The 21,840-nt window shown below is 35.2% G+C and overlaps 2 protein-coding genes across 2 annotated transcripts; both read left to right on the top strand.

The window, feature by feature from the left end:
• Positions 1–48: 48 nt before the first annotated feature.
• On the top strand, positions 49–13,382 carry LOC148620797 (uncharacterized). The gene is made up of 8 exons (XM_088573874.1): positions 49–78; positions 4,629–4,690; positions 5,809–5,858; positions 6,172–6,264; positions 9,856–10,023; positions 11,448–11,566; positions 12,362–12,566; positions 13,205–13,382. Exons 1-8 carry the CDS (start codon positions 49–51, stop codon positions 13,288–13,290), a joined length of 813 nt encoding a protein of 270 aa, XP_088430000.1. The 3' UTR covers positions 13,291–13,382.
• Positions 13,383–18,281: 4,899 nt separating this feature from the next.
• On the top strand, positions 18,282–20,137 carry LOC148620796 (protein CFDP2-like). Its single transcript, XM_088573873.1, has 2 exons — positions 18,282–18,342; positions 19,581–20,137. Exons 1-2 carry the CDS (start codon positions 18,282–18,284, stop codon positions 20,135–20,137), a joined length of 618 nt encoding a protein of 205 aa, XP_088429999.1.
• The last annotated feature ends 1,703 nt before the right edge of the window (positions 20,138–21,840 follow it).

Raw genomic sequence — 21,840 nt, 5'->3', positions numbered from 1 at the left:
CACATACTTAGAAACACAAGTAAATGAGCAACTCAGACTCAACTAAAAATGGGATCATGGACTAGGTTAACAGGCATGGTAAGCGTCATCTGAATTTTCTAGTAAAAGTAACACCCGCCGAGTTGTTCATTAAATGTTTTTGGGTAAACGTTAGGGGAAAAGAAAATATTATGTGGTGAACAAATCGATTCTCATGGTGCAACAGATACACCATTACGATCCAAGAGTTTATGATTACGACTATAAAAATTTTGCATTTATAATTTTAATCATTAAGCAATTTACCCCTGTTCCACAACCCTAATTGCGGTAAGAAATCTATCGCTGTGCAAATAATACACGAAGTTTCGACAAACTTTGGAATAACGTATGAAGTGCTGAAGGGTAATTGCTACAGGCGAACAAAAAGTTGTCGACATGGGACATGGGATAAGTCAGTGTCCTTGTCGTATAATTTGGTCATGAGTTTTCCCTTCCCATCGATCTTTAAAAGAATGTCAAGATATGAGGTTAACTTCATAGTGTCTACAAAGTCCTGTAGGAGCAGATACGACGTATAAAATCCCTGAATATTAGATTGTTTAAAGACAAAATGTCATCTATTTAGTGAAAACTGAGGTGTAAAAATCTGGGTAAATGTTGTTCCTTCTTATAGATAAGATCGGCTATGAGTTCAAGATACAAGGGTGAAGGAATGTTTAGCGAGTAAAAATGTTGTTGATCAAATTTCAAGCGATTTGACATTATCTTCTTAAGTCTATTTAGAAGATGATTTGGAATCATTTTTTTTACAAAAGTATGGAGAATCTCTATGTTTAACTAGGTGTACTTTTTTGTTGAGTAAACATGATGTATAATGATTCATATATGTTAAGTTTTGCTTGATTCTTAAAAAGGTTACTTGTATGTAAAATTATAGGGACACGTGAATATTTGTGTTATATAAATTGTTGTTCTAATACCAGAATATATAGATATATTTATACAAAGATAAGAGAACACGAGGAATCAGAACAGTATATGAAAGATATAGGTGCTTCATTTGAATAATAAGTCAGCCATAATAACACCTGAAAAGGGTAAGTTTTTTTGCAATGTTGAGCTAACGAGATTCTAGGTTTTCTGATTTGAAATTTAATATTCCAATTTTCCTAAAGGAATGAAAGGTCAATTTGCAATACGACTGAGGCAATTTTCGGCCCAATGCAAAATTTGACAAGTTGCATCTTTGTAGAAAGTTTGGAAAGGGAAATCGAGGACACCAGGATTCAAAGAATGACAACTTTTATAAAAACAACAAAACTGGCTTAATTGGATAAATTTTGTAACATTCAAAACACGTCGCACATATCATTGTCGTTTCAAATGGCTAAAAGGGATAAATATGACCAAGTAAGATATATTTCATGAACACGAACTAAAAATTAATTTGACCATAAATCATGATTTTTCTTAAAATAAGGGACGATGCAAAGAACTCCCTGATAAAAAAAAATACAACGTCAGATAAATGGCGACCATTTATGTGTTTTATAAAGACTACAAACAGATTCCTTTAAAAATGATTCACATTGGCATAAGGTTTCATTTTAAAAAATTCTTAAAAAAGAGTAATCAAGGGAACCAAAGTTATAGCGGTAATCGAAAGAATGTAATCCAGGGACAAAGACCAGACATGGAAAACAGACATACATAACAAAGAACATAAAGTAACTAAAATCATACATACAAAGTAACAAAAGCAAATGAGCAACTCGGACGCAACTAAAAAATGAGACCACGGAGCAGGTGCACTGGTAGGGTAAGCGTCCTTTGCTTTTATAGAAACACCCGCCGAGTTGCTCATAAAAAGTCACTGACCATCTCACTCAAAAATTTTCAAAACAAAGCTGATCCCAGAGTTTTATTTATGATGTTTGAGGTACTAGAGGTGTTACAAAGAGAAATTACAAAGATAATTAAAACAATAACGATTGCATTTTTACACCCAAGCAAATTTTTGCTGGCGTTGATTAAAATTGTGTGCAAAACATATCGGAAGTGTTAATTGCGAAATTCGCAGGATTAAAAACAAGGTATAACCGAAAAAGTTCGTACCAAGTAAACAAAACTGGAACATTTTGTATACTTACAGGTTACACAAGAACTACAATGGTCATCAGATTTGTTCACCTCCTTGTAATTTTGCTAATATTGGATGTTACAGAGGTAAATTATTATCTTAGCAGCAGTATCTATAAATATCAGACAACAGGGGATTTTTTTGCTTCTAATTCAGAAATAGTTACAGAAAATATATCCAGTCTTAATTTGTCATTAGGTTGTTCCACTTCCGAGATAAAAATCATATAGACTATGCATGAAATTGGCACTTTGCAAGAGTTATCGTTCGTTGTTAAAGATTTATTTTAAATTGTTAACTTTAATAGGAGATGAATGTACGGTTTTCGCTAACATACAGATCTTAATTTAGACAGGATAATTTTTCGTAAAAATATATAGCATATTTATTACTGTTTATACTATGCCTAGTTTTCATCTATATATAGATGAAAACTAGGCATAGTATAAACTATGGCAAGCAAAAGTGGATAAAAAATGAGTATTCTCTAATATTAAAAAATTATTTTTCAATATAACAAATTCATTTTCTTATATTACAAATTAGATTTCTTATATCATAAAAAAAAACTTTTTTCATAATAATAAATCATTTTTATATTAAAAATTCAATTGAATTTCTAATATTAAAAATCGATTTTTTTTTAATATTAGAAATTGATTTTCTAATATTATAAAATGCATTTATTGTATTCAATTACGATTTTTTAATAGAAAATCATTTTGTAATATTAAAAAATGTGACTGATTTTGCAATATTGCAAAGTGATTTTCTAATATTACAAATTCATTTTCTAATATTACAAATTCGTAATGGAGGAAAATATGTTTTTAAAAATCCTGGTCCCAAGTGCCTGTGGTTATGATCTCTTCAATATTTTGCTTTGAATTTAAATTAGTTTTACCCCTGTTCGAACAAGTTTATGGAATACATAAAAATATGTACATCCGTTTGTCCACAGACGTTGTATGTACAATTATTCCTCAGCAGATTAAACTTACTATGAAGTTTAGGAGTATCCGTAGGCATGCACGAGGCAAAAATACATTATTATATGTTAATAAAGGGAGATAATCAATATGTAGGGTTTTACATGCTGCATCACAATGTGAGCTTTCCCAGTGATGAAAATGGTAGAATTGTTTGATTGATATGTCATATTAGAATGTTAAGATCAGCTACAGACATATGTACATATTTAGCATTTTTTTTAAAGCTGCATTAGCTGTCATTTTCGTAAAAAAATTTCTGTTGAAATATGCCTTAATTCTACTAAATTGACTTTTCCTATATAATTTCATTCGATATCCACAAATAAAATGTGTTAAATACATGAAATAGGTGTCTATGTATTTATTGTCTTGCAGGACAAAAAATCGACCTAGATAAATTCGTATGCATGTAACTTCTGGAGACCTTAATACACGCATGTGCTGTAAGGGTCGCTTTTTTAAAAATAAATCTGATTGGAAAGCGAAAGTGGTTAATCAATGGCAAGAAAGACCGTCGGACCCGTTAAAGAAAAAAGTTCGAATATAATGCGAGGATCCTTTTGAAATTTACGTATCGTGATATAATGTGGCACAAATATGGTCAGTAACTGTCATTATTTATTTGAAAACTAATCAAGAACAGGGGCGTAGCTGCCTATACGCAATTACGCAGTTGCGTACTTTCGGAAAAAGTAACAAAAATAAAAACACACATTTTAAAGATGAAATAAAGGTTATTTATCACATATGCATACCATGAACGTAGTATAGACTCTGAAAAACTGGCTCCAAAATCGTTAAAATTCAGGAGTTTTCCTCAGGGCTTTGCCTTGCCGGGCTCACTGGGTCCTTGAGCGACCCCCCCCCCCAAGACCCCTCGCCGTAATTTTGCGTACAACTAAAACAGGCTTAGCTACGCCCCTGAAGAAATAGATGAAATAAAATGTTAACATGACAAGTGCTTACCTGTGTTTCCGTTATTGTTATTTTTTTTACCAAGGTTCAAGTATTTTTAACCCCGGTTAATGTCCTGTCGACAATCTTTGGAAGTAGTGGCGAAAAATAATTATATCTGAGCTATCGATCTTCTTTGATTGAAAAAAACGTTGTTTTTACAATATTCTGTAGGTATTGTCGACATTTATTGTTTCAATTGCATAACTACAAACTTATTTCATTTTATCAGCAAAATTTAGTAGAATCAAAATTGAAAGTTACAAATGATCAAATCACATACAACCAAAACAATATTCTTAAAGGAAGGGGTAATATATTATTGGTCAATACTAAATGATTGGCTAAGTAAGAGTTGTGTACATAAAGTGAATGTAATAGAAACGAATGTCATTTTTATCATTTTTTATGTCCGCCTTTGGTCGGGCGTGGTGTTTTTAATTTTTGTTTGTTTGTTTGTTTGTTTTTAATATGTTTTACCGCCTCTCACTGCCGCCATTTGTCATTTGAATGTGTATTTTTGTATTATAAGACATAGCATTAATCTCTTACCATTTCAGTGTGAAAAGATATGGATGTTTGCAATAGGAGGCAATAGACGACCGTCAAACTTCATATACGTGTTTCGAAAATTATAGGCTTTCTTTTGTGCTACTTTCAATGAATGGACCCAGAAACTGACAAAAATACGAATTTTTATCAAATGAACCAATCGAACGGAAGTATTAGTTCTCGAAAAAAAGGGGTAGTCGAATCCATCCGTGCCTTAAGGAGGAAGACCTAGGGTAAGGGGCACAACTCTCACAAATCATTGGAATGTTTGTATTCAGCATGTGACACCAAGCTCATGTAAGCACCTAAGTAACTTGGATTGATTTCATTCTGTTTCAAATAAAAGCTTGAGACGCTTTGGTGAAATTGTATATAATACAAACATATCACTGATTTCAAGAGTTATGTCCCTAACCCCAGGTCTTGCTCCTTAAGTGCCTGTGGTCTGAATTCAGTAGAGTGGGCTGTTATTTCTATTATCCGGGGTTTGTTCCGTAACATAACAGTACTGGGAAGTAGCAGTAAAGGAAAAAAACAAACAATTCACTCAACCGAATAAAAAAACAGAAGAAGTGAATAATGAACCCGGGCTCGATCCCAACCCAATGAAAAAGGCGCATGTCCATTTCCTCTGCTTTTCTGCGCGATTTGCATCTTTGGTGTAAAAAACAATGAATGCTTACCATTGATTGATAAAGTGAAACGGAGTTTTAAACAAATTTTAAACTGTCTGTCAGTCCATTTGTTGTCCACTTATCTATGGACGCAACTCCTCCTAAACCACTCAAGGGACATTGGTGAGTTTTATATGAATGTATCATATGTAGATGTGCATGAAGAAATGTCAAATGTCTTCAAAGGAAAATAATCCAACTAAATGGTTTTACTTTTTTAAACTTTGTAAGAGTATCTCATTCTGAAACACTCAAACGGGCTTGAATGGAATTTATTTTTGGAAAGTTAGATATGATAATGAATATGCGTAATGCATAAAAGAAAGATAATCCAACTTGAATGTTGAACAAGTTACATTTTACTCCATTTGAAGCTAGAGTATTCTCCTTACCACCTTGCTCACATTATATCTAGTTTTCTGTGCGGATGTAAGTGTAATAAAATTTCATAGTTAAAACAGTTTTCTTTAAATATTATAAATTATTCACGGTAACTTCTTCATTGTTGTTACAGAGACACGGATGGATTTGTCAAAGGGTCAGATTTAGATTTGATAAGCGCAGGTAAGCTCAACCGCAACACAAAAAACTGAAAGAAAATTACAGGGTAAAAACACAAATGTCAAGAAAAGCTCATTCCGAAACAATCTCCACCTTTCAGCATGTCTAGCAAGTTATTTCTAATCTGCGAAACTCAATCCGATTGCGGGCATACCAACTGAAGGTGTTAACGCTTTAAAATGATTGATCCCTAAGAAAAGGGTACCGGTAAACTGCGAAACGAAAAAAAATATGAAAAACGAAATGGGCTGAAACTAAACATGTAGTAACTTGACAGGTTATTATAGATGATTTTTATTTTGGTAAATACTTCCAGTTTGCACGATAGCTGGGAAACGTTGTAAGGTTACAGTCCAGCCCTTAGAAGACTGTGTAAGAACAGTAAGGGGTCGTATATTTCCTGGCATAGGTAAGTTTTGTTCTTACGATTCAAACTTTTTTCAACGAGAAATAGCTAATAGAAAGGAATTCACCTATATATATGTAGATGCATGTGAGTGCCCGGGTAGGGTTAATTTCTTGAAGAGATAACTCTCTGCAAGCCGTGGTGACCAGGTAATGCTGCATTTTTAAAACGTTTAACTGTTATATTGCCATATCACAGATAATGGCCATAATATTTCGTTTAGCACATCAGTGGTATATATGGTTCATATAAAATTGAGTATATGAATTGGTATCCTTTTTTATTAGAACGAGTAAGGTATTCAAACCTCGGGCTGCAATCCTTATCTACATCAACATTTCCATCCAAGTATGTAGACGACACATGATCTAAAAAAAAATTACCATCCTACGAACAGTCCCGTTCTAAGTAAAAAAAATCGTAGGGAAAGAGAGGTGTACTGGATACGCAGACTAGGTACTGCAATACCTTACGGATGCAATGACAACATCAAAAGCATAGGAAACCTTTCAAGCCAATATAACAATAGCATAAATGTGATGAATTTATTTGACAAAAATCCAAGACGGGAAACGAGTCATAGCCATCGCCATTTTACGTCACCTAAGTTACATGAGGTCTCCATAGATAGTCTCCTTCCTCTCATACAAAAACCTGTAGGACTTCATCACATTAGAACCAAACTCTATTCTATATCTCTCACTCTACTTCACTCCCTTTACAAAACAAGTCTTGATACTCCTGTTTCTGACCCTACCTCATCATTATACAGACTTTTTGCCATCATTTTGGATATTGGTATCCACAGACTCGACTCTTTAAACCAGTTTGTGTGAAGAGTTAAGATGAAGAAAAACGATGATTTATTCCACTACCGTTTGTCAACAAAGGTATCGATGCAATTAATTTGGCTAACATCCTCCATTACAAAAACGTGACCAACAAAATTCCCTCATATTTCAAAGACAAATCCATACCAATTATTTCATACTCCTATACTTCACCCATTGCATCCAAAATTTACAAACATAAAAGGCTATTGCAGAACCTCCAGACTGAGGACTTCAAAGCTATACCACCTGACTATTCTTGCAAAAACTCTCCATTCAAATATGGTCTTTCCGGTAACGTCGTTATGGGAGATTTAACCATCATCAAAAACGAATCTCTGCGTAATATCCTTTCTAAAGGTCCCTAGTACCATGAACCACGTTCCATAAATTGGAATTATCACTTTAAAGTTCTTATGGATGCCGTGGAGGACTACGCAAGAAAATGGATAAAGCGAGAACAAGAAGTCATTGATTCTCTGTCTGAGTGGTTAGCCGTGAGGTCTTCATTTAGAAACGAATGAAAGTTTTAAGTAGGATAATGAGTGCCGATGCTATATCATTTTTCAAAGACCCCAATGTAGCAAAAACATTGTCTACTATACATGACAAATATGTCGTACTAGCAGGCAGAGCCCAAAACAACATTGTTTTTGCCTGTAAAACGTTTTACATCCAATGTTTATTATCAGAGATAGACGTAGAAAATAATAGCAGTGATACAACACTCTCCAAAGAAGAGATTGTGAAAAAACCATGAATCTGTGCTATCCTCTTTTGGTCTTTCTACCAGGGACGATGATGGTGATTTACTGTCTATGTACTGGATTCCTTAACACCACGAGAATCCATACAAACAACGTTGCATAGCGTACAACCAAACCTCTTTCAAAACTGTTAACTTCTATACTAACAGCTGTCAAAGAGGGTTTGCAGTCCTACCACAACACTTGTTACTCCCGTAGTGGTCTTAATTCAATGTGGATCCTGAAAAATTCGAAAGATCTTTTTTAGACAATCAGTTCAAGACTATTATCAGAATATAATAGCATTAAAACCTATTATTTTTCAACACAGTATACTTCTATTCCCCATACTCAGTTAAAATCCCGACTTTAAAACATTAGTACGTGCACCCTCCACTCATCAACCAAAATATGATTTTCAGGTACCTTTATGCTTCCCATTTACGAATCTTTTTGTCGTTAAAAAATAAAATGTAGCATTTTTGTATTTTTTGGCTACTTTCGTTGAGGCAAAAATCTATTTTTAAGTCTTTTTATTCTACGAACTTCTTCTTTCTACAGAACGAAGTAAACTGATAAATTTATGTATCATCATGTAGCCCAATGTCTCAGCTTTACAATAGTACCAAAAAAGTTGCGGTAACACTAAGGGTTTTGCGGTAAAATGAAAAAAAATGTACTCCTACCCTGCCGAAAAATCGCTTAAATTGAAATATTTTTCCATGTCAAAACCTGTAGAGTATTTATGCTCCAGTAAAAAATGGCTTATTTGGTATTTTCTGTTTAGCGTGAGCACATTTTATACTTCTGGGGTTCTTTTCGATTTTCGGTTGCAAGTCACAAAAATTGGACTGTAGAAGTTATTACGAAAAAAATGTCTCAAATTTGGTGTCATTCGATAGATAATGCAATTTCCTACATAGATAAATCACGAAAAACTAATTTTCAAGAATGTATGTTAAAAAACTGTAAAAATTACTACCCCTACCCCTGGAAAACTGGTCTCGGTATCAAGCACAATTCTCATTCACAGCTTACTGACACCGTAGAACTCATATTTTAGGCATTCATAATTAAGTTAATGATATACCTAACATATCTGGTTAATTCAGATGCTTAGAGTTTCTTTTTGGGGTGACAATTACTATAAATTTGGAAAAAGGGGAAATTTCAGAATTTCAGAATTTCTTCTATATCACCCGTTATTTCGCTTTTTTCAGAATGCCGTAGTTCAATAAAGCTTTTGGATGATACAGTACAATAATATGATGTCTTAGCTTAAAAATGAGCCCAAGTAATAAATATTTGAACTTTTCTAAGTCAAGTTAGGTGAAAGATTGCAACCACTATCCATGAAAAAAAAATGCATCAACATGAACCCAAATGTTAATAATTAATATATAAACGGTGTACATTAGACATGTTGGGTACTATTGTTTTATTCATCGGTGTATCCAACATATTTTCTCATTTCAGGGCCGTATTGTTCAGTTTCAAAGTGACAATAATGAGTTTTTCATAAAAAGGGGAATTTTCAGAATTTCATATTTTCTTCCATTTCACCTATAATTGACATTTTTTTAATTCCGTACTTCAAATAAGAAAATTGCCAAAATTCATCAAAAGAACCCCAGAAGTATAGATTGTGATAATACTAAACAGAACATACCAAATAAGCCATTTTTTACTGGAGCGTAAATACCCTAGGGACGACTTTTTATGAACAACTCCGCGGGTGTTTCTATAAAAGCAGAGGATGCTTACCCTACCGGTGAACCTGGTCTATGCTCCCAGTTTTTAGTGGAGTCCGAGTTGATCATGTGCCTTTATTACTTTGTATGTATGATTTTAGTTACTTTATGTTCTTTGTTGTGTATGTCTGTTTTCCATGTCTGGTGTTTGTCCCTGGATTACATTCTTTTGATTAACGCTATAACCGTGGTTCCCTTGATTATTCTTTTGAATAACTTCATATTGACCTGTTGAAATGATATTGGTTTAATCTTTTTTATTTTTAGGTTTAATGGGGAAATGGTATGACGCCTGCGTAGGATATGTAAGCACACCGGAGAGGCTTAATTCGGTGTCATTTACAACGCCTTACCGCAACACAGTGGCAACATTTACTATCGTAAAAGGAAATCCAAGGAACTTTAACCCAAATAATGTATCCAACAGTACCATAGGTAAGTAGTCTCGATTACACAGTGTTCTATCCTGGTCCCCGGGACTACGTTCCAGGTATTAGCTACTCTAGCCATTAACTCTCTCGAAGAGATCGGGAACCAGTGTAACAGCGTTTTTGATTTGATCTCGAGGAAACGTGTATATGTAGAATTTCGCTACAGATAAACCAGTCTCAGACGAACCTTAAACATGCTTTAAAAGTTCGACTCAAAGTGAGAAGCAGGCTAGTTCTATTGTGAGAGGGATACACCATGACAATTTGTAAATTGTTTTATGGGTGAAATGCATTCAGTGCGCCTAAAACATTTCCATATCATTTGATAAAGCAGATCTAGGATGGTGAAGAAATATTTAGTTTTAAACGACGAAAAATATAAGTCCAAAATCTCAGCACTTATAGTTGCAGCAAGAGTGTTTTCTAGGTTAGTTCAACAATGCAAGAAATAGCAGTACTGATGGTTAACCAAACAAATTTACAGATTGCGAATCCATCGAAAAAGCAATTCCGGTTACTCCAACGATACAATTAATAAAGGAAAAGTCGTGCATCACAAAGTAACTAAAAACACTTATCCGAGAGTAAACTTGGGTGCTCCGGAAGGACGAGGAGTTGCTGTCTCTAGCAAGACAACCATGGAACTGATCGTCAAAGGTCAAGCCAAACAGCTGAAAGAATATCTATGACTGATGGAGGTCGTTTGTCATATATTGAAACTGGACATTCTATATCCGTCAAAAACACTCCATTCAAATATAGGTTGTGGTGACCACGGTTAAAGTTTTGTTTTGTGTGACGATCTTTATCTATTAAAACTATTGATATCGGCCAATAAGCTTATATGTAATTTACATCGGTTTAATGGTCTCAATTACTAGTATATAGTTTGAGAGAACAGACAAAATTTCCATTCGCCTGGGGAATCTAAAATCTAACTACATAACTAAAAATAATGCGAGCAAAACCCACTTGTTGATACCCCTCGCTTCCTAAAAAACATATGAAAAACTCAAAAGTAAATCAAATCAGTTGGAAAAAATAGGAGGTACACAGTGGCATCATGTGGTAAAGCATGTGTGAAGATTTAGCTGTTTTAGAGGATTTGTGGTTTAGAGCTCTGACGAACGGATGACCGAATTGTTGAACGGTCAGTATGACTACTATTACATTGTTGTACCTCTGCTTTTCAAAAGAGGGCATTATAAACTCGTGGTAATGGAAAAAGATTTAATTGAAAGCTTTTCTATTTTGTCAACTTCAAGATAAATTATATGTATAAGTTGTACGTTTATGCTGTCCGTCCGTTCGTCCATATCTAAACTGGCAGCAGTGGCAGCAAACATTCTCTCATTTTTTTTCGTGTAGAATATTGTAAGATCCAAAGATAACTTATGTAGTTCTCTTAATTTTTTCTTCATTTTACAGTTACTATAAATGGTCTATCCACCAATGGCCAATGTCTTCAGCGCCTTAACAAAGTCCCTAAAACCTTTTTGTTTGCCAGAGATTTAACTGAAGTCAAGGCCACGCTGAATAATGGATCGGTAAGAATTTGTTTTTTTAAGTTTATGCATCAGTTTATGCCACCATATTGATCATGAAAACGTTCATAAATCTATAACAAAAAAAAATGATATTTGTGACCAAGCTATAAAAGAAAAGTTGAAACACTTTATGCACGGACTAACGCTCATGTAATAATATTACCATGGAAATTATTTAAGTGTGAAGAATGATAGAGTCAAAAAGAGCCAGTCCTGTCAATATATTTTGCATCTTTTGTCTCACTAATATAAAATAATCACAGTAAAGAATCCAAGGGGATTTCCGGGGTTCGATCCTGACACTTTTGTTGAAATGTTTTGTTAATTTTATGCAAAATGTGGGCAAAAATAAGCCAATAATAGACTAAGTCTGGAATCACCACTCATTTCTCAAAATATCCTCGACCCTCTCCTGAAACACCCTGCCGAACACGTTTGATATTCACTGGAGGGAATTGGTATTGACATCAAATGGTCATGGCATGCACGATTGCCATCAGACTACTATGTCTGGTTCTATTACGATATAATATGTTCCCCGGAAAAAAATTCAAAATTATGTTCCATCAAATGTGTATGAATTGCATCGTCTATTGTGTCTCCTCAAGAAAATTGGTATTTCAAAACTTTTCCTTCTTTTTCTTAAACCACAATTTATCTAATTAAAGAAACTTGTTCATCATGATAAATTTTCAAAATACATTCTGCAACCTTTGCCATGTTCTGACTCAATATGTGGCTCATCAGTTAAGTGACCTACTCTTGTATTTCAAGCCATATATTTTTTGGTAACAGGCAGATGCTTTATTTTCACCCCGTACATCCATCTCCGGATTTGATGTGCTTCCTGCTCGCTACGACTGTACATTGAATGGTGGCGTTGGAATGATGGTCCGTAAAGATAGTGATATCCCCTCTTGGTGGGATCCTGCTTTCCGGACTTTCTATCAGTCTGGAAATTATACTAAGTGGTGCAATAGTATAAATGTCAAATATGGCGGTAAGTTGCCATAAATTTTGATGGCTGCATTTGAAGGCATCAATCGTGCATGGATTTGACGGTAGAAAATTTATTTGACTAACTACGCGTCAGCAGAGCCAGTAAACGAACATTCACGACGTACGTACCGTTATATAGATTGCTGTCTCAAGTATAGCAATCAAACGAATCTATAAAATAAAAACAAAATAGAGAAAATAACGTCTGCATATTCATAAAAAAATTGGTATTCGTCATAAAGAAGAAAACAGTATTTCCGCTAATAAGCTCTAAAATACTGGGCTCGGTAGGTAAGCAAAACTTTTCTCTCAAAATTTGGATTGGTTCGTTATGGAGACACATTCAGAATTTAACAAAGTGCTTGTCAAAAATTGCCAAAAAGTAGGGTATTCACAAAACATTTGAATTGGTAGTGTTAAGGGAAACACAGGTAATTTTTATTTTTAGAGTTGGAACCCTCCCACCTTATTTTAGTTTTAATACTGTGGAAACTTGGGTACAATGAGAAAATGAAAGCTTGGATCCTGAAAAAGTGCGTCTGAACAGAAAATATGGAGTATTTTTAGATCCTGAATGCAGTGACTGAATGGAACAATTGATATATGCCTAATTTTAATTAGATTGATCTGTATTTGAAGGACCACCACAAGACCCCAGTGCATGTCTTTCTCCACCAAAGGTCCAGAGTAACATACCAATAGTAGTTGCACCAGTTGTCGGATAGAGCTATCCCGTACAAGATTCACACCATTGGTACATCGTCATGAGCTTTAGCAGTTAATAGGTGCACTCGTTTTATAAATATAGGGCCTGAGAATGGGGATGTGTTGCAATAAAATATAAAGCTTTTATGTTACTTTTTTTCGTGTTAAGTGTAATTAGTACTGTTCAGCCAGAGACTTTATTGCAATGAGTCGTAATAATAAAATTACCACACCGATAAACTCGATCATCATTAAAAGGAATTTCAACGTCTGTACTGCAAAAAGTAATGTCAGTGTAAAAATAAGAAAGTGGGAAACCACAGCTTTGGTCGTGAATTGGTACCCTAACAGCAAAATTTCCGATGTTAAACTTACTAGGTTTTATAGCGCACTAAAACGCCAACTTCCATTACGATTAATCATTTCCGGTAAATTTCAAAACGAACGAGCGGCACAAAAATTGCCACCAGTCAAAACCGGTAAAATTAATATTCAAAACTGTACAGAGGATATGAACAATAAATGAGTGAAAATAAAAGGAACTAAATATCTATTTTACTCAGTAAATCGAAGAAGACACCAGCTTCAAAATAAGTCTTGAACTTTGTGAGAAAGACACGCCAAGTTCAAGATGAAAATGATAATGACGATATACATGTACAAGGAAAAAACTACAGAAAATTGATCCATTGATATTATGGAAACAGAAACAAATTATATCTCAATAAAGTCTGGATAATGGAAATAACACGTTTTTTTTGGCGGTATATGAGACGTATATGTTTTATAACCTTAAAAGAAGCCTGTCTCTCAGGTGATAATGGCGCATTAAGAATTTTTTTAAAAGACCTGCTAGTCAATGCTAGCTCTAATATACCTAAAACACTCAGAAATACAAATGCCATATGCACGGAAAGGTGGTATATTATAGGATAAAACAATGTTGTTTTTCAGAATTAAACATGCGTAAAATCAGATCATTCACTCACGAAACAAATAAAAAGTCGTTTATAAGTGATAGATCTGGAAAGATAGTGTTAAATCCTGATAATTCAAATCCCATATTGATTATATTTTTTATACTGAGACGACTACTGTCTTTAAATTCGAGGTGAGGGTCTTAAAATTACGCAGATGAGGCTGCGTCTGCATTTTTTTTTTAATTTCTAGTTCTGGTGGATAAATAAACGGAAGCTATTCCCTAAGTTAAAGACTGAAAATGGAGAGAACATCGTCAATATATCGATATGTGAAATTAAAGCATTTAGATTCATTAACCTTCTTGTATCTCACAAAATTTTTGAATGAACTCCGATTCAGAACTAAGAAACAGATCGGCTAGGAGAGGGGCACAATTTACCCTCCAAAAGTGACAAACATATTGTCAAGGAGGAACTCTAGCAAAATGATCACCCGTTGCTCAGTGAAGCAACTTATGTCTGTTTGTTTTGTAGCGATAAAATATCTAGAATACTAGCCTATAACAACATATTTGTAAGAATTACCATTCTTGCAGTGAAATGCTTTGTGGAGGATTTCTTTTAGACTAATTTTCAATTTATCGTGAAATACGGAAATATATAATGTTGAAAAGTTTAGAGTTTAGCAGAGTTACGTGTAACTTCAGCGATCGGAAGCAGGGGCGGTTCCAGGATTTTAGATTAGCGGGCGCACATTTAAATTTCAGTGAGCGGAGGAGGCGAAAAACTTTTTGAGGTTATTTTTTTTTTTTAATATTCTTTTAGAGTGGGTGAAATGTAGATATCTTTGTGGTAAAATTAGCGAGAAATTAAAGTTTCAACCTACCTATAACTGCTTAAATCTACCCCTGACAACCCATGCTTTGCATATTTTAGGGGGTGCACACCCGCCACGCCCCCCCCCCGCCAGAATCCACCCCTGGGATATAAGTGATCTTTAGAGCCTTAGAGAATTCATATAAGCTGACTACTACTACTGCGCAAGTAAATAGTTCCACAGTATTTTTGTTGTCCCTCGTTCACCTTGTTCTCCCGCCAAAACGTCATAACACGAATATCAATCCGCCGTTCAGAATATAAAAAAAATTGTGCTGAAAATAACAATGAATGATGGAGGAAATCTATATGATAAATAGGATAATCAATCGGTTATCATGAATAACCTAAATATCACTCGTGCAAAGAACGGATTAAGATTTAACTCGTGCGCGGAACAAGTTCCGCACACTCGTTAAATCTAGGCGTTCTTCGGCGCTCGTGATCATATTTTAGTTATTCACTCTTTCCAATTTATTATCCTATTAGTCTTTCGTTCCTAGTTCTTTCATTATGTGCCTTACAAACAAAAACAATGTTGTTAGAGGCTCTGACAGGAGGTCACAGCCATTACAGTCAATAACATAACATGACAACTCACTTCAATCTCCTGCACAGAGAGCGTATTCGCTCGAGCATACTCACTTTGTTAACGCATTTACACAGTCTGTAAGGTAGCGGATAATACATAGTGAATCAGGAATCAGTTATAGGTCTGCTGAAGGAGATTCACTTCACAAAGGGTGCATTCTTTCCTTTTTTGATAAATGGATAATAACAGTGCATTGACATAAAACTGACATGCGTATGAGGTTTAGAACTGCAGGAAAATGCGAGTCTGTGCAGGTTTTAGCCATTATCTTGCAATTGAAACTTATGATAGAAAGGAAACTGATGAAATGGTCCTTATGATAAGGCCAACTAAATGCTTCATTTGGCTTAAGTTTTCAGACGACTCCTTAACTGTTTGGGTTATTGTCCTTGAAAGGCAAAAAAACTTAAACAGGTGAACGATTCAGTCTCCTTGGAGCCTCTAGTTTAATTTTGTGAAAAGGTTTTTGTTTTGTGAACTTCCATCTTAGGGGTCATCATGATGTTCTCTACATTTCCTTTTACTTCCTATTCCAGTATACACTCTTCAGGGGCGGATTCAGGTGGGGGCGTTGTGGGCGTGCGCCCACCTAAAATTTCCAAAGCATGGGTTGTCAGGGGTAGATTTAGGCCGTTTTCGGTTGAAACTTTTATTTCTCGCTAATTTTACCACAAAAGATATATACATTGCACCCACTCTAGAAGAATATTTAAAAAATTTAACGTCAAAAAAACATTTTTTAACTGTGCGCCCCACCCTCAAATCTAAAATCCTGCATTCGCCCCTGCCTTTTCAAAAGTATACGTACGTGGTTTCATATAACCTAAAGATTTTACAAGACCGTAAAAAGATTTAAAAAAGATATACAAATACATGCACTCGATCATAGAAAATCCTAAATTTCGTCCAGTGTCTCTACGTTTCTTTCAAAATCTCTTGTTTTCATATTTATGGTAGAACAACTTCCAGTCGACTGCTTAATAGAAAAATCGCATGGTTTACGTTAATTGTTTTTATAGTTCCCTTTTTTTTTAGTAACTTGACGTTCAGGTGTTCTAGTTATTTTCAGAAACTTGCATTTAGATGGTAGTACAGATAACCTATATTATATGAGGTATAACTTTACCCATCCAGTCATATGGTACTTGATTCATATGGTAATCATATGATAATTTACGTATATGATAGTCATATGATTCTCATATGTTTGAGTTTTGAAACATATGATACCACTGCTTCAGCATGGTGGACCAACTGAGCTCCACAAATATTTTATATCAAAATTATACTTAGTATCAGAATTTCCATTATATTACAAAATCATAAAACACCGAGGTTTCATTTCTTGCAGAGACTAGGGTCAAACGTTTCGGTGCTGGATTCGGAAAAAAGACAAAATTGGCAAATCCATTAGAGTATTCATTTATCAAATCTTAAATGTGACCATACAAATCTAACGCGCTTTTCTGTAGTGTCTGAAATGTGCAAAAAGGCATCGGTATTTATCAATGCTTTATATAGGTTGAAGGACTTTTCACTTCAGCACCTGCTATCACTCAGAATCCTACCTCAACTAAATCATTTTCTAGAATATCCATCAATTGCTCCATGGATACAAAATCCAAACAGTTTCAACATATCAAACCTATGTCAAGTTTGGACCGGGATCTAACTTCATCGATCAAGTTCCTGTGATTTAAGTAAGGTCGGAAAGGCCCCGACAACTAAGTAGGTAAATCCGTGATAACAAATCAACGGACCAAGACGCATTAATGACCAACATCTCCTGCACGAGTCAGTGACAGTGGACAGGTTCATGTGTTGAACTACTTTAACCAGCCCCTGTTTAATACAGATAAAAATGAATTGAAACAACAGACACAAATTCACCCAATAATACAGGTATGTGCCATGCAGGTGTAACCTGTAAGAGGACGAAGTTTCAAATATAATTGGATATTGCCATGCCTTGAAGTTTACTTTAACCAGGATATATTTTTTTCTCCTCATACAGTGGCGAAATTTTAAGATGTGTGCTATGATGTTTTGTTTTTGTTAGAGATACGAACTAACTCTATATTTACAGATTACCGGTAACTTCTTATTAGACTGAAATCGTGCTCCCACTGCTTTTAAGGTCACAGGTTAAACTCGTATTGGATATATTAAATTTCATCATGGAATAGCTCAACAAAAACTAGATAGAGAAAATTAGTGATCAGCTGCACAAGAAAAATTACCGTACTGTCAGTATTTTACCAACGATATCTAAATTATATGAAATGATTCTGTCTGATCAATTCACAAATTATTTTGAAAACATTTTTCATTCTTTTTCTTGTGCTTTTATAAAGGGGCATGGGTGTCAGACCGCTTTGCTGAAGCTCCTTTCATATTAAACAGGTCGTAAGCAGCAAATCAGACTGCAGGAAATAGTTAATGACTGTACTGACATGGGTGTGTCTCAAGGTCCCGTGCCTTTTTTAACATATTTATAAATATATTTTGTTTTATTGAGCAGGGTACTTTATATAATTATGCTGAGCAGGGGAGCTAGGCCGAAATGATGTGTACTCAAAACAAATCGTTAGGGTCGCATCTCAACCCTGTCCACCTCAAAGAAATGGCAATACTGAAGGGGTTCTTGGGGCGCTTGAAGGCCACCAGAACCTCTGGAACAAATGGTAAAATCCCACATTCTTACCATTTCCTGGCACTTCAACTGCTGTTAGAAAAAAAAACATATTTCATGAGACTCATTTTGGATTTTGACTGATATATGAGTTATAATAAGGCTCTGACTGAACTAAATGTTGTCTTTTCGTTATGCACAATTTCAATGACTGCCTACCTCTATCATGCGGCTCCAATAAGCTTTTTCAATTTTTCATCGATCCCTGTTTTCACCAAAGGGTCGCCTGTAGCTGCGAACAACCAGGATTAAAAATATTAATCCACGGCAACAAACATGACGTTTCTTCAATTAACGGCGGCTCCGCCGAGGATAACATCGCGACAAAGGATATCATTGCACGCAGGCCCAGCGAAATGCACATGTACATGCATTTTCAGACTACATTAGCATTTTCAGACTATATAAGCAATTGCAGACTATATTAGCAAAATGAAAGAAGACTAACAGAGGGACCAGACAATCCTGACTTGGGACAGGCGTAAAAAATAAATGCAACAGTCGGACGGACATACGCCGGCGAAACCAAAACGTGACTCGAAGGTCCTACGAAAGAAGCATACATCTTTCATGTAATAAATATCTACATCTCATTGATTATATCTGTATTAAGCAATGATGCATTCGTTACATTTCTCCGTCTCATGAATGAATTAATGGAATGGGGTAAGCATACACTACATTTTTATTAGATCTGTACTTGGTAGGTTAGTTATAATGGTGAACTTCCCATATCTCTGTAATTACACCGTACTTTTTACCGTCACTCAAAAATTTAGAATTAAATATTTCAGGATAAGGTGGAGAAAAAAAATGTTTTCTTTTTGCCATTTTGAACTTTGTGCAATAAAAATTAGAGGAACGCAATTGAAGCACGAAATGTTGGCGGATTGAAATCATAAATTCTGGTTTTAATATTGGATGACAGACATTACATATGAAGTTTTTTGTAATATAACAGGAATGGAAATTATTGGCATAGAAAATATAATTATGTCAAAGAAATAACAACCCAATCTAGATGAATTAGTATCTAAAATCAAAATGTGCCACCTTAGACTTGTATTTGGGGGCCAAAAAATCGCATCAAGTGACAGAATAATAACAGCTCGATTCTGGTCAAAATACATTAAAACAACTGTTGTACAAGTATATGCACCCACCAACGAAGCAGAGGAAGATGATAAAGATGCATTTTACCAACAACTGCAAAAGGTCATGATACTATAGTCTTAATAGGAGACCTCAATGCAAAAGTTGGAAACAAGCTGGAAGGAGAAGACGGTATTGTAGGCAGACACGCAATACAATGTGAAAGGAACGACAATGTGGAAAAATTTGTTTCATTCTGTGGCCTAAACAACTTTGCCATAACAACAACGTTCCCTCACAAGGATACCCATCTTCACACATGGATATCACCAAACAGCATAAACAAGAACCAAATCGACCATGTTGCCATCAATGGAAAGTTCAAGAGATCAATAAACGATGTCAGAGTACAGAGAGGTGCAGATGTAGAAAGTGGCCATAACCTACTAGTCACCAAGCTAAAACTGAAACTGCACAAAATTCAAGGAAAACCAATAGCATCTAAAAGATACGAATCATGCAAGCTAAAGGTACCTGAAATTAAACAAAGATTTACCATAGAATTGGGAAACAAATTCAGTGCCCTAATTGAAGAACATGATGTAGAGAATCACTGGGCAGAATTTAAGAGCATCTACAACGAAACAGCACAAAAGATCATCGGTCCAAGAAAGAATCAAATCAGGAGTGGATAAGTGCAGAGAGTTGGAAACTTGTGGAGGAAAGAAAGGCATTTAAAAACAAGACAGATGGAACCAGATCGTAGAGGGTAAAAGAGAAGCTACAACAGCAATATAGCAATAAAGACAAAGAAGTGAAAAAGAATATGAAGAAAGACAAGAGACAATGGTTCGAAAACCTTGCAACTGAAGCTGAAACAGCAAGCAGTAAAGGAAACATGAAGGCAGTTTATGATATCATCAAACAAACTTGCCAAAAGTAAGCCAACACAAATTGAACACATAAAAGACCAAAAATGGAACACTTCTAACTAAAGAAAGTGGAGTAAAGTCAAGATGGGGGAGCATTTCAGTGAAGTTCTCAATAGACCAGAACCACCAACTACAGCTGATATAGTAGCAGATGATATTGAAACACTTCCTATCAATACAGAACACCCAACTTTGGCAGATACCGAAACATCTGTAAAACAAATCCACAAGCTTCTGACAAAAATATGGGACGATGAAGTAATACCTAATGACTGGAAGAAAGATTTAATAGTCAAATTGCCCAAGAAAGGGGACCTCACTTGCTGTGGAAACTGGAGAGGTATAACAATAATACCAACGACATCTAAAATTCTCGGAAAAATTTTCATCAAAAGAATTGCTGAAGAAGTAAACAAACATCTAAGGGAAGAACAAGCTGGATTTAGAGAAGGATGGGGGACAACAGAACAAGTCTTTATTCTGAGGAACATAGTCGAACAAACTATTGAATGGAATTCTAACCTATACATTTGCTTTATTTATTTTGAGAAAGCGTTCGACAGTGTACATCAAGACACACTCATGAAAATTATGAGACACTATGGCATTCCATGCAGATGACATCGCTCTACTATCAAGTACAAAAGAACAAACATAGAGAAAAATTTGATAATGTAAGCAAATTTGCCCTCTCCACCAGCCTAAAGATCAATGCAGGAAAAACAAAAGTGATGATGTTTAATGCCAGTACAAATCAGCCTATCGCTAGCACCAACGAAACGGTGATAGAAGATGTCAATACTTTCGCATACCTAGAAACCATTTTAACCAACTCGGGAGGCATCAACGAGGATATTAGACGAAGAATTGGCCTAGCAAGGTCTACCTACTGCAGATTGTATCCCATTTGGAACAACAGTCAAATCTCAAAAAGAACTAAATTCCGTCTTTTCAATTTAAACATCTTATCTGTCCTTCTCTACGGAAGCGAAATGTGGAAAATGACAAAAAATAATGAAAACTTGGATGCCTTTCTCCATAAGTGCCTAAGGAGAATCTTTAAGATCTACTGGTCACAGAAGGTAACAAACGATGAGGTGAGAAGAAAAGCTGACATGGAAAAGATAAGTGTTACCATCAAGCGAAGAAGATGGAAATGGCTGGGACATGTACTACGGATGAATAACACCAGGCACGCAAAGATAGCCATCTCATGGACACCAGATTGTAAAAGAAAGAGAGGCAGACCAAAGGAAACATGGAGAAGAACCATCGAAAAAAAAAAAAGACAAGACCTAGGACTTCAGTCATGGACCGAAGCAACCAGGGTGGCAAACGAAAGAGACAGATGAAGAGGACTTGTTAACGGCCCGATTCTCCTCAAGGAGAGACGGAAATAAGTAAGTAAAGTATATTATGTCGGTCCAAAGCTCCATATAGCTTCATGTTTATTGTGTATTTCATGC

Source organism: Perna viridis, chromosome 3 (assembly GCF_037379345.1).
Source record: "Perna viridis isolate PV_CMFRI_1.1 ecotype Kerala chromosome 3, ASM3737934v1, whole genome shotgun sequence".
Lineage (NCBI taxonomy): Eukaryota > Metazoa > Mollusca > Bivalvia > Mytilida > Mytilidae > Perna > Perna viridis.
Note: the sequence above shows the minus strand (reverse complement) of the source record. Positions and strands in the feature narration are given on the sequence as shown.